This window comes from Lagopus muta, chromosome 23, assembly GCF_023343835.1.
Source record: "Lagopus muta isolate bLagMut1 chromosome 23, bLagMut1 primary, whole genome shotgun sequence".
In the NCBI taxonomy this organism is placed as follows: Eukaryota; Metazoa; Chordata; class Aves; order Galliformes; family Phasianidae; genus Lagopus; species Lagopus muta.
Genome location: NC_064455.1, coordinates 5,782,369 through 5,795,204, shown reverse-complemented (window position 1 = coordinate 5,795,204; position 12,836 = coordinate 5,782,369). Strand labels below are relative to the sequence as shown.

Below are 12,836 nucleotides of genomic sequence, written 5' to 3'. Positions count from 1 at the left end.
GGTAGGTGAGGAATGGATCTTTGCTTCTTTTTCCCAGGGTTTTTCTAAGATTAAACATCTCCGGTAACACATCCTGGCACCTTTTGATCTGCCCTGTAGGGGAAATCCCCGAAGTCCCCCGAGCATCCTTGTTCTTCAGGCTAAAAACACAATGAAGAGCCTATGGGAACTCGGGGCTGCGGTTGGCGCGGTCTGGCGGGGGCCGTGGGTGGCGCACGGCAGCGCTGAGCCCCTCGGCGCCGCGCTGCAGGCCGGCACACGGCAGCGCCGAGCGGCTTTCCACGCCGGCCGCTCTCGCCGTCACGCGGCGCGGCGCCGCTGCCCCCTGCCGGCCCTCCGGACCGGACGCCGCCACGGCCGGCAAGGAGCGCCTCTCGCCCCGCGGTCCTCCCCGCCGCAAGGCGGCGCTGCAGCGGAAGGCGCGCCGCAAGGGCCGCTCCTGCCGCCTCCTCCCCGCCGCACGCGGCTCTCACGGCGCCGCGGCGGCTATAAAGGGGCGGGAGCCGCGCGCCGCCCCTTCTCTGCCCGCTGGGCCGCAGTGCGTGAGTGGGGCCGAGAGGAGGAGGAGGAGGCGGGGGGGAGGGCGGCCGCGGCCCGGTGCGATCCCGGCCGCCGCGTGGGGCTGCGCCCATCGGGGGCGCTCGGTTGGGTCGGCGCGGGTCGCGGCGCGCCGTTCGCCGCGTTCTGGCTCTGGTCCCGCCCGCTGGCAGCGCCGCCTCTGACCCGCGTTTCTCCCCGCAGACGCCCCGAGCGCGCGCAGCCGTCCGGACGATGAGCGCGGCGGGCAGCGGCTACCCCATGGCCTCGCTGTACGTGGGCGACCTGCACCCCGACGTGACCGAGGCGATGCTGTACGAGAAGTTCAGCCCCGCGGGGCCCGTGCTGTCCATCCGCGTGTGTCGCGATATGATCACCCGCCGCTCCCTCGGTTACGCCTACGTCAACTTCCAGCAGCCCGCTGACGGTACGCGCCGCGCCCGGCGCCCTCCTGCCGTTCCTCGCCCCGCGCCGCCGAGCCGCTCGCTGTGCCGCCCCGCACGATGGCCGCGCGGCTGCCGGACGCTCGGTTCTTCGGGGTCCCGCTCGGGCGGAGCGCTGCCCTGCCGGCCGTCCCGGCTGCTCCGTACGGAGGAGATGCGGCCTTGGGGAGGTGGGTGCGGGGGGGGCGGCGGTCGGACCCCATGGCCTTACGGGCCTGCAGCCTCAACGGTTCGTGGTTCTGTGTGTTCTGTAGCGGCCTTTCGGTGTGCTCCATCCGTAGGGTAAGTAATCACCTGACCAGCAGTTGTGGAGCTGGAGGCGTTTTTCACAGGCACTTCTTACAGAGCAGAAGTCTCTTCTTCTGGCTGCTCACCTGTTGTAACTTCACTCCTGGTAGAGCTGATGGCTGCACGTTGCTGTGTGTGCAGGCAGCTGCGCAGCACTCTGACGTTCTTGAGCTGGTGGGAAAGGTTCGTTGTGCAGTGTGTGGAATTGTGCTGTCTTGTGGGCAGAATCCATGCTGGTTTACTCTGGCCGGATTGTTTTTAATAGTTCAATTTGGCACCTCCTTAAGTAGATGTTCCAGGGCTAAAGCAGTGGAAACATACAAAAGATGGGACAGAAAAGGTGATTGTGTGTGTGTGAAGTGCCTTTTTTCTCTAGAAAAGTAGGTCGGTATTTTCTGCCCTCATTTTCAGAGCCGTTACTTGTTGACTGGCGCTCATTTATTGCTCTGAGCGGTGATTTAGCAGGGTCTATATATAGACATCTCCAGAACAGATAGGCGAGAGCGCTTCCCTTGTATTCAGAATCAATTCATAACAGCCAGTGACCTCCTGTTGCCTGCAATTGGCCGTCCTGCTTTACAGTTTTGTAGAGAGCAGATAGCAGATAAATACATTGCCTTCAGGTCAAAGTCTTCACGTGGTGTGGAAAAGAAATGTCATCACAAAGCCGTGCTCCTGCAAGCCAGTAGAGCCTCTGAGCTCTCGGCAGATTTCATGTGAGCTGGCTGTGATGTGCCCTCTGCCGCTGTCCTCTTCCCAGCTCAGGCTGCCTCTGTGCTCTTAAAGTAGAGAAGTCCTGTGTCGTGTGGGTGTAGGTGTGATGTTGAAAGGGAAGGGTAGCCGTTGTGTGTGCTTGCTGTAGCAGGAAGAAGTTCTCATAGAAATATGGAGATAGCTGGCCTCCGCATGTGTGTCAAGGCAAACTTTTTATGGTAATAAATAGGCGTGAGGTTGGGGGGATGTTGCATCATTCTGGGCTCCTGGAGAAGCAGCAGACGTTTTAGGAAGTCCCAGTGCTTGGATTGATACTTTGACAGAGTAGCTGGTGTCCTGTTACTGGTAGGTCTTGCAAGGTCAAGTGACTTGAACCTTATCTTTCAGTTGCTACTGGGAGGAAGAAATGTGCAAACTCTCCTGCCTCCACAAAGAGATCTGTTTCGAAAAGCTCCTTCCTGGTGCAGCAAACAGCAGTGTGTTATTTTGTATGACTAAAGGGCAGCTACTGTGCTGAATGTAATGGGGCAGAACATCAGCAGGTGGGAGGCAGAGCAGCTGGTGCGTTGGGGTCTCTCTGAAACCAAGACTCAAACTTCATGGGGAATATAATTTTTGTTGTCAAATGCATGAGTTTTAGGTTTGGCTTCATGGTAGCTGTGCTTTCTGCATGAGGGCTTTCAGAGAAGACGGATCTGTGCTTTTTTTCTAGGGATGCATAATCAGAAATGCATTTGGGCTTATATTGTCCATTCTAGGAAATGATGGGCAGCATTCTGTAGCACTGCTGCAGCACGGTGCATAAAAGCACTCGGGAAGCTTTGTGCTTCCAAAACTTGTAGGAAAGCTCTTGTGGGCGCACTGCTGGTGTGTTAGAAATGGTGGAAGGCAGTGAAGCTGATAGGATGGTTTGTATTTCCTGGATACCTTCTGTAGAAGTGGGAGTGCTTTGTAAATCTGAAGGTTTGTCACATCTTAACCTTTGTGTGGGAAATGGGATTCTCTCCTTACTGACCAGAACTGTAAATTAGAAGCAGAACTGTTTACAAGGCAGGCAGCAGCCAGAACTTTGCTGTTCTTTGGGACCAGCAGGAGATCACTGTATTCACATCCTGAACATCTGAGTTTCCAGAGCTCCTGCGTCTAAACTGGCTCAGGGCTTGCATTTTTCTTGGTTTTCCTCAGCTAATGGAGCGATGCTTTACCCTGGGTTACTTTTTGGACACGCATTGTCTGATAGTCTGCAGAGAGGTTGTTTTTAGTGAAAATGAGCTCTGCTGCCTTCAGCTGAAGCTCTGTGGCACAGCAGTCGGTGAATGCTCAGTGCTGGGTCCGTGCTGTTCTGATAGGCAGCTCAAGGAATGCTTCAGAGTTCTGGCGAGTTCAGACTTGGCCATGGTGGTTAATATTTTTAACTTAAGTGGAAAGAAAACAAACTCATTTTATTTGGAAGAAAAGCTTTTAAATATGTTCCTCATGCAGTGTCGTTGTGTTGCAGGGTTTCATAGCGTTGACAGTTAAGACAACTCAGATAATGATGGAGAGAAACTTCAACGTGGCCATAGAGATAAGCTGCTCTGGGAGTACAGAGAACACCACGTGTTTCTCAAGCCAAGAAGGAACCTGAGGCTGGGATGAGATAAGTGTCTCTAAACAGAGAGCTGTAGGAGGGTGTGGATAAACTTGTCCCTCCTCCTTAAAGGAGAGACGGCAGCATGAAAGACGTGCAGTGCAAAGCAGGGTGCAGTTGGAAGGAAGGAGTGGTTTTGTACGTGATCTTCACTGCTGGCAGCGTTTTGTTACACTTCAGTGATGAAGGGACTGAAGGAATGGGCATCAAGTATGCTGATTAACCTTGCCAGCTCTAAGTGGCTAAATTTGCACTGTTTTTGTTGTCAGGTCTTTATTACCTAGTGACACAAGCGAGAGCACAGAGGTCTGCAGAGCAGCTGATAAAACTCCTTGTGCTGAGCTTCTGCGAGTGACTCCTGGTGCGTGGTATGTCTGTGCTGCTCAGCCACACGGCCATCTCCAGCACTGTGTTAGCCCTGTGTCAGGGAGCCTAGCCTGCAGGTGAGAATCATTACTTTGAGGCCTAAGGCAAGCTTCAAGGAATGCTCATATATTGGTTTTCCCTGTCCAAAAGGCACTTGAAGAAGAATGGAGAAAGCCTGGAAGAGACTCAGTGTGTGTGCAGTGTTGGGTTTGAGTTGCAGTCCAGCCTGCTGGGAGGATGACAGGAACCAGTGGGAGAGAAACAGATACAGGAGCTGAAATGGCTGAAGGTTGGTGGCTTAAGTAGGGGGAAATGAGGAGGCGTTCGCTCAGGTGGAGGAAATGAATTTGCTGTGTTTATTCTGGGTCACTGTTATCCCTGTGCCGATCCTTTAGGGGCTTTCTCAGGTACTGGTGTGATGTGACTGCGTTTCTGCCTGGGAGTGTGGCAGCCCTCAGGTTAAGAAATCTGCCTGGGGCTTTCTTGCACCACTGCTAACAAGTGCTTTAGCATTTGCACGTACGTCAAGCAGAGTATACTACTGCTGTGCAGTGCTAGATGGCAGCGTAGAGCAGGGCAGTAGCATCTGCTTACGATGTGCTTAGAAAGCTTGACAGAACTGTGAGCAGGCTCCTAGCCTGTATCTCAGTGGCCGCACAGCGCTTCGCAGTTCCTCTGGTTGCTTGCCTCTGCTTCCTCTGCTTGGCACCTTTCAGCAGGAGCTGTTTCTGCTGCAGATGGGACATGCAGCTTGTTTGTGTCCTTGCCAGTGCATGCTTCTGCAGCAGCTCTCCTTGCTATAAATAAGCACTGCCAAATTTGACGGCCTGCACCGAGTTGCCTGCTGAAGCGCCTACCAGGAGTGGCGATGGGGGCAGCCACAGGGCTGCACTGATTCAGAGCAGCAGCTGAGGAATCATTTTAGCATGGCAGTTAATTGAATGTAAGGCTTTTAAATAGCTAGTGGAGCGAGTAGAGCCCTAGCATGTAAGATTCTCCTCTGAGATGGTTTTTGTCCTTCTAATGTTGTAAGTCTCTCTGCTTCAGTAACGAGATCCAGCAGAACTTGTTTCACAGTAGGGTTTGTGTGAAGGACTGGGGAAAAAAGAGATGGCACCAGTTCAACTTAAAGAGCAGTAGCAGGAAAAGTCTTCAAAGCACATGAGAAGCTCTAATAAACTTTCGTGCAGCAGTTCACTGATTTTTGAGGTGGGGAGTGCAGGAGACTTCTGTAGGCAGTGCCCCACTGAGGATCTAGAGAGCTCTGTGAAATGCTGTATGGCTTCTCTGCTCTAACAAAGCATCACTTGAGAGGAGAAGGTATTGGTGTTGGCTTTTGGGCTGAATTTGCTGCCCTGAACTGATATCAGTAACTGAGTGACAGTGTTGTGAAGAACTGAGCCAAAGAAATTTGGAAAACTTGGGTTCTGCCCTGTTAGTGTTCCTTGGTCTTAATGCGCATTTATCCCTTTATTTCCCTGCCTCGTGCTGGGAATTAAGTCTCTCTTTCTCTGCCGACTCCATGTTAGGAGTGTTTCCTGGCACAGAAGAGTCACAAGCATCTGAATTTTATGAAGCAGATCCTGACGCGTGTACGCAATGATCCGTTAATACATCAGTAGGCAGCAGAAATAGAATCGTGACGACGGGGTTCAGTGTGGCCCAGGATGGCAGCGCTGGGGTTTCAGAGCTGAGTTAAATGCTTCCCTGTTTGTCAAGTTGGGTACCTGGGCCTTTTTCTCAGCATGTTGTCTGTTGGCACTGTTGCCCTTTAGTCAGAAAATTGGAAATCATTTGTTGGCCACCAACAATGGAGGCTGGTTGTGTTCTTCCCTGCCAGCCGTGTGTTTGTGTGCGTTCTCCGTCCCTGACCTGACAGAGAAGCGATCATTTTCTCTTAGTAGAAATGCGTATGAGTAGGTGAGAGCTGCCTGCATCTTTCCCTTCTTTTGATTTCAGCAGTTTACCTTCATAATAGCGAGGAATGTAACCAAGTCTAAGTACTTTGGCATTCATTTTTCTGTGGCTATGAAAACATCATAATGTCAGTTCAGAAAAGATTATTAAATCTGTTATGTTCTCAAATATGTCTAGTAACTGTGCTGCAAGGACCTCCATTGGAACATGGAGTTAAACTAAAAGTAGCCATTGGAATTGACCCATGTTATCGCCCCAAAGTCTCTCTAATTTCATTTACATTGCCACTCGCGTGATGGAAGCCTTTGTGCTTTAACAAGCCATAGAAACCTGTTCTGCACTTCTCTTGCAGCTGAACGTGCTCTAGACACCATGAACTTCGATGTGATCAAAGGGAAGCCCATTCGCATTATGTGGTCTCAGAGGGACCCCTCGTTGAGGAAGTCAGGGGTTGGGAACGTCTTCATTAAGAACCTGGACAAATCCATTGATAACAAGGCACTTTATGACACGTTCTCAGCGTTTGGGAATATTTTGTCCTGCAAGGTGAGATGTGGTGACTTTTTCCCATCCTGCTGTAGTGGCGACGCGATCAGAGACACCCGGTGTAGGAGGCAGGAGTGGCACTGTCACCAAATGGAGGGCTGCCTCTTGAAGGCAGAGCTGACCAGAAGGTCAGGGATTGCTGGAGTTGTCAGGTTTGGTCGTGAAATAAGCCTGTCTAAACACAGACATCTCACTGCTTCGGCCCTCAGCAGCCACCTGCTCTCGTGTGCTGACGCTGCGGTTGAGCATGGCGGAGGTGTGCGCTCCCAGGTCTGACGGATTGGTTTCCTCCCGTGTGTCTAGGTGGTGTGTGATGAGAATGGCTCTAAGGGCTACGCATTTGTGCACTTTGAGACCCAGGATGCTGCAGATAGAGCCATCGAGAAGATGAACGGCATGCTGCTAAACGACCGCAAAGTGTGAGTGTCACAGCAGCAGCAGCAGCGAGCGCATGAACCGTGATGCATCTCGGTATTAACAGGGACACACAAGGTTCTCCTGGCCCAAGCCTTGGCCTGCTACCTCTCCACTACAGGGCTGGTGAGTGACCCTGCCCAAGCCATAGACTGCTCCCCTTCCATTGCAGGGCTGTGGTTTCCCTAACCAAGCCTTGATTTGCTCCCTCTGCAAGTGGGCTGGGTGGGTGTCTGGCCAGTACTCTTCACTGCAGAGCTGGGTGGGCATCCTAGGCTGCTGCTTTTCACCGCAGGACAGGGGACTTTTCTGGTTGGTCTGCAGCCTCTCTGTCCTTCTGTTCTGGCACTCTTTCTTTTCCCTGTGTCTGGCTCCTACTACAAAAAAGAATTCTTTTTTTTTTTGCCTCACTGCAAATCACGTGCTGTTTTTACTTTTTTTTTTTTTTTTTTTAAACAAGTTCCTCACTTAATTTCATTCTTTCATGCAGATTTGTTGGGAGATTCAAGTCTCGTAAAGAGCGGGAGGCTGAGCTGGGAGCCAAGGCAAAGGAATTCACCAACGTTTATATTAAGAACTTTGGGGATGACATGGATGATGAAAGACTAAAGGAACTCTTCAGTAAATATGGTAAGTACCGAAACTCTAATGAGACTGTGAATTTCATGAGCTGTGCTAATTTAAGTGCTACTGCCATCTGAATACGTCTGCTGGGGTGACTTTGAGGCTGATGAATTGGAAGAGATGAGGAGTGGGCAGTAATTCCGTCAAACATTGGACAGGAGGCAGAGAGTGGCCAGCAGAGGAGTGAGAGAAGAAGGCTGGGGTGATTCTGTGGAGCTTATAGACTTGAAATAGCCTTACATTATGTTTCACTAACCCTGTCCCTTGGTAACAGGTAAGACTCTGAGTGTTAAAGTGATGACAGACCCCACTGGAAAATCCAAAGGCTTTGGCTTTGTAAGCTTTGAAAAGCATGAAGATGCTAACAAGGTATGACCGGGTGTTAATGCTGCCTGCGTGTCTTTGGAGAAGAGCTTTCTTGGCTTGCCATAGAAGCCGGTTGAGATAAAATTCCGCCTCAGATGTAAACCTCTTCTGGATGTGGGGGCTTGAAGCCATTCGCACGTCACCACGTTGTGACCTTGCTTCAGGATTAAGCTGACACTTCTCAGGTTACTTGATGCACACAGAATGCAGTTGTTTAATCTGAACATTAATTGCTGAAGAAGTGCTCTGGTGGATGGCTTAGGGAGTGAGTGTTCTTAGAGCAGTGTCTTTGGAGCCTTATGTTTGTTATTGTTTGACACTGGCTACAGAAGGGGTGGGGGTAAATTCACAAGTTCCTGCTGTTAGTCCAGCATTACGGTAAGGTTGTCAGCATGGTCTCTCCTGGTAACTTCAGTTTATCTTTAATTAGCTGGTGTAAAACGGGAGCAGCGCAGAGGTGCTGTGGCAGCTGTTGGCTAACGAGCAGGGAGATCTTTGGGCAGCCAAGTTCTTAACAGGATCGGCTGCTGTCCTGTTCCAGCAATTGACAGTTTTCTTTGACCCCTCTGTCCAGGCAGTGGAAGAAATGAATGGGAAGGATATCAATGGGAAAATGGTGTTTGTAGGCCGAGCACAGAAGAAGGTGGAGCGCCAGGCAGAGCTGAAAAGGAGATTTGAACAGCTAAAACAAGAGAGAATCAGCCGGTACCAGGTGAACAGCCTGTCCCTCTTCTGAATTTAAGTACCGTTTTCCATCTGTTGGTAGACTTAAAAGGCACTGGCCGCAGTGGTTGCCCTGTGATATATTCTTAGAGTGCAAACTTCAAGGTGACTCCATGGAACTTGGAGGCAAAGGAGATTTCCGTGCATGGTCTTCACAGTGAAGTGCTTAGGAGGATGTGAGAGAAGTCATGCAGTCATCTCTAATTTCACATGAGCATACCTGAAAGGATGGAAAGAGATGTGACTCTTAGCTGCTGTTGGTTCAGTTTTTAGCAAAATTGTGCCAGAGATTGCATCTGAATCTTTCCCACTCCTTGCAATGCAGTGCAGGACTGGGGACACATGATGCAACAAGAAAGCAGAGGAAATCCAGACAGGCTCTTTCACTGCATTGGGGTTTGTCTCTACACCTTTGCAACATTTATTGCCATCAGTCTTGGTATGACAGATGTCCTGCTGAGTTGAGAGGTTTTAGAGAAATGACAGCTTTGGCAGATGGATGCTGACAGTTGATGTGCTGAAGATTCTCTTTATTACTGTAGATGTCTTAATTATCCTACTGTTCTCTACCTTTCAGGGAGTTAACCTATACATTAAAAACCTAGATGACACTATAGATGATGAAAAACTGAGGAAGGAATTCTCACCTTTTGGGTCAATAACAAGTGCAAAGGTACTGTGGGGCTTGGGGATTTTTGGATTTTAAGGCTCGAGGAAGGAACTGTTACTTGACAAAGGACCAAAGGGCAGATGTATATCCCCTCATTGGTGCAGTCATGAGAATTTTGGGCAGATTTCCTTGGGTCTCATCGTGATTTTACTGATAACTTGTTTGATTCCTCATCAGAAGTGGGGGGGACAAGAGGTGGAAAACATTGCCATGTCATGCTGATTGGCAAGCAGGCATTTCTTCACGTTTGATTAGAGGCTGCACCTAATCTTTCCCATTCCTTGCTGTGCAGTGTGAGTCTGGGGACGCATGGTGCTGACAGAAAGGCAGAGTGAATCCAGACAAGTGTTTCTTCATTGACTAATTGTCCCTACACCTCTGCAACAGTTCTTCCTTGAAATCTTATATTTCTCTGCGGTCAAAAATACAGATTCTTAAACTGTTCTTGAAATGTTGCTCTACCAGCAATTGGTCTTTACTGCAGGTGATGCTGGAAGATGGACGGAGCAAAGGATTTGGCTTTGTCTGCTTTTCCTCTCCAGAGGAAGCTACGAAAGCTGTGACAGAGATGAATGGTCGAATAGTGGGCTCAAAGCCACTCTATGTTGCACTTGCACAAAGGAAAGAAGAGCGGAAGGCTCATCTAACTAATCAGTACATGCAGCGCATTGCTGGCATGAGAGCCTTGCCAGCCAACACAATCATTAATCAGTTCCAGCCTGCTGCTGGCGGTTATTTCATGCCTGCTGTGCCCCAGGTAAGCTGAGCAAGTTAGTATGGTGTTATGATCATTTTAACTGTGCTGGGACCCTGAGTTGTTTGCATTCATCCCATTGAGTCTTTCTTATGCCCATGAGCAAGCAACCCCTAATGGGGAGTGCAGTCAGTGGAGTTAATTGTGACGTCCCGGCTGCGTGCTCTCTTAATTTGAGTTGGGCGTTGAGTCTGGGGAAAAACTGCCAAAACACACTGTGAACAATGCTTGTTGTTCACTTAGATGTTGCCTTTAGCTCGTTTGGTCTCCCTCCAGGCTCAGAGCAGACCCACTTACTATGCACCCAATCAGATGGCACAGATGAGACCCAACCCGCGCTGGCAGCAAGGAGGAAGACCTCAAGGTGAGCGTCTAGAGACGGCTTTGGTGGTGTGGCCCTCTGGGTTGTGCCTTCTGGCATGAATGCATGCTTTCCTTTCTGTGCACAGCTTCAGCTTGCTTCCTGTAGCTGAGCGGCCCGACTCAGTGGTCAGTTCTGGTTTGAGGATTTCCTCTCGTTTCCTCCATCAGGCTTCCAGGGAATGCCAAGCGCCATGCGCCAGTCTGGGCCACGGCCAGCCCTGCGCCACCTGGCCCCTGCTGGCACTGCTCCTGTCTCTCGTGGCCTCCCTGTTTCTGCCCAGCGAGTCGGTAAGGCGTCTGCCTCCCAGGCTCTTCTCCTCAGCTGCGGGGGTGAGGGTGCTGTTGAGACTTGACTTCTACTCACAAAGGTGGTTGTCAGAAACAGACGCCTGCAGTGAGGGGCAGAGACAGCACCTGAATCTTTCCTATTCCTTGCTGTGCAGTGCTGGTCTAGGGACAGTTGGTGCTACAGCACAGCAGCAGAAATCCAGATGGGTTATTTTCCACTTGCTTGGAACTCATCTCTACAGCTCTGCAACATTTACCGCTGTAAATAGGACTGCAGGTTATGGGTATTGTTCTCAGAGTAGAGCACCCAAATTTTATTTTATGGAGTAACTAGACAATACCATAAATACAGAATGTAGAATAGTCCTTTTCTGAAATATCCAGTTGTAATTTGGAGACCAGTTTCTAAGCCAATATTTGCCTGTGCATTCCTATGGGTGTTTTTAATCCTGCTCTCCTTTTGCAGGTGTTACCACTGCAGGACAGAACTTGGCTCCTCGTCCACCTGTAGCTGCTCCTGCTCCCAGAGCAGTTCCCCCTTATAAATATGCCTCAAGTGTCCGCAGCCCACATCCACCTGTACAACCTTTGCAGGTAACACAAGGGTCTGTGCCTGAAGCAGCTGCAGGCCAACAGGTTTTACATGCAGAGTTTTTGCAGTTTTACATACTGAAGAGCTTTTGCAGAAACAATCAGCACAGCATCTATTTTTGCATCCTCCTATCTGCCTTTCTATAGGCACCTCAGCCTGCAGTACACGTGCAGGGACAGGAGCCACTAACAGCCTCCATGCTGGCTGCTGCCCCTCCCCAGGAGCAGAAACAGATGCTGGGTGAGTTTCACTCAGGTTCTTCCAGATTGCATTTTACTTTGGAAATGTCCCCAGGTTTCATCAACAGCTTTTAAATTAAAATTGTCTGAAACCCTTTTTTTCTAGGAGAACGTTTGTTCCCTCTTATTCAAGCTATGCATCCCAGCCTCGCAGGGAAGATCACAGGGATGTTGCTGGAGATTGACAACTCAGAGCTGTTGCACATGCTGGAGTCTCCAGAGTCCCTCCGGTCAAAGGTAAGCTGCCCTGTTCCTTGGCTGGGGGCAGGCTGTGGGGCCCTTCGGCTGAGAGAGAATTCTCACTCGCTGGCTCATCTGTCTTCCTGGAGGTGGAGGAGGCTGTCGCAGTGTTGCAGGCTCACCAAGCCAAGAAAGAAGCTGCCCAGAAGGTGGGTGTGGTTGCTGCTACCTCTTAAGCCAGGAAGACTGGTGAGTGTCTCAGTCCTCGGCTTTGATTAAAAGCTTCCAGGATTGGTAAATAAAGCAAGGCAGTCACTGAGTGTTCTTGGTCTGGGAGGCTTATGTTGGTTTGGGAGCGGCGCCTGTCTGATTTTAGCCAGTTCTTCAAAAATCTGTTTAATTAAGCATTGGAAAGATGATGCGTGAATTGCTGAAGTGTTCCTGCTGGGAGGTCATGGAAGTACAGCAGATTGAGATGAGTCGTGTGCCAGTGCTGATCTAGGAGATAAAATGACGTGCAAGATGTTCTGGAGACTTCAGGGTGAAGTGCTGTGCTGGTGCCATTGCTCGTCCTGCAGTCATCTGCCTGCAGCGTGCATCAGAGGCTGCTGCCAGCAGAGCCATTCCTGGTGCAGCTCTGCCCAAACAAATGCTGTCTCCTGTGTCCAGCTCCAGACGCCTAGAGAAGGCTTTTATTTCCCAGTACCAGGCAGGTAACGTCTTCCTCCTTTTCCTGCAGGATGCAAAGAAGCCAAATAGCCCCTGCCAGGTGTCAGCTCTGCAGATTCTGCACTGTGCTGCAGGACTCAGGGCCGTGCGCCACGTCGCGTAGTTACCCTGCATTTTATAAACCAATCCTTAAACTCTTACCAAGCCGACTCTGCGCAGCTCTAGATTTCCAAAACCAGAATTGAGTTCGCAAGCTTTTCCCTTGTGTCACAGCAGGGTTACCGCTTGTCTTTTCGAAGCGCAACATCGAGGATTTCCAGTTAAAGCATTTTGTGGTTTTGATTTTAACTCGAAGTCCAGTGTGGAAAGTTCTGAAAGTCTTTTGTCAATAAAGGAATAAAATCTTTGTCTGCATTTGTCATCGTTCTCTATTGGTGCGTGATTTTGACGTGACTTGCGGCACTCGACGGCGTTCATTTGCTGCTGGGGTTGCTGTGAAGCTCCAGGCGCTGC

The 12,836-nt window shown here is 50.3% G+C and overlaps 1 protein-coding gene and 3 non-coding genes across 8 annotated transcripts; all 4 read left to right on the top strand.

The window, feature by feature from the left end:
* Positions 1–432: 432 nt before the first annotated feature.
* PABPC4 (poly(A) binding protein cytoplasmic 4) lies at positions 433–12,729 on the top strand. 5 transcript variants are annotated; one of them, XM_048968774.1, is made up of 15 exons: positions 433–538; positions 742–964; positions 6,248–6,441; positions 6,745–6,860; positions 7,346–7,485; positions 7,754–7,848; positions 8,420–8,557; positions 9,146–9,241; positions 9,723–9,995; positions 10,269–10,356; positions 10,524–10,643; positions 11,110–11,237; positions 11,382–11,475; positions 11,581–11,711; positions 11,804–12,729. In XM_048968774.1, exons 2-15 carry the CDS (start codon positions 772–774, stop codon positions 11,888–11,890), a joined length of 1,893 nt encoding a protein of 630 aa, XP_048824731.1. In that variant the 5' UTR covers positions 433–538; positions 742–771; the 3' UTR covers positions 11,891–12,729. The 5 variants fall into 5 exon arrangements, with proteins under 5 accessions (XP_048824731.1, XP_048824729.1, XP_048824730.1 ...); XM_048968772.1 differs by having other exon boundaries at positions 439–542; XM_048968773.1 differs by lacking the exon at positions 433–538 and having other exon boundaries at positions 11,804–11,903; positions 12,394–12,729.
* On the top strand, positions 8,861–8,991 carry LOC125683978 (small nucleolar RNA SNORA55). The gene has a single exon (XR_007373183.1). It is a non-coding gene; the product is annotated as a small nucleolar RNA SNORA55 (small nucleolar RNA).
* LOC125683979 (small nucleolar RNA SNORA55) lies at positions 9,499–9,627 on the top strand. The gene has a single exon (XR_007373184.1). It is a non-coding gene; the product is annotated as a small nucleolar RNA SNORA55 (small nucleolar RNA).
* LOC125683977 (small nucleolar RNA SNORA55) lies at positions 10,766–10,898 on the top strand. Its single transcript, XR_007373182.1, has one exon. It is a non-coding gene; the product is annotated as a small nucleolar RNA SNORA55 (small nucleolar RNA).
* Positions 12,730–12,836: the final 107 nt, after the last annotated feature.

Coding starts and splice junctions, on each gene's coding strand:
- PABPC4 (XM_048968774.1), top strand. CDS start 772: ATGAGCGCGGCGGGCAGCGGCTACCCCATGGCCTCGCTGTACGTGGGC. Junction 7,849..8,419: donor AGCATGAAGATGCTAACAAG/GTATGACCGGGT, acceptor CCCTCTGTCCAG/GCAGTGGAAGAAATGAATGG. Junction 11,476..11,580: donor GGAGCAGAAACAGATGCTGG/GTGAGTTTCACT, acceptor CTTTTTTTCTAG/GAGAACGTTTGTTCCCTCTT.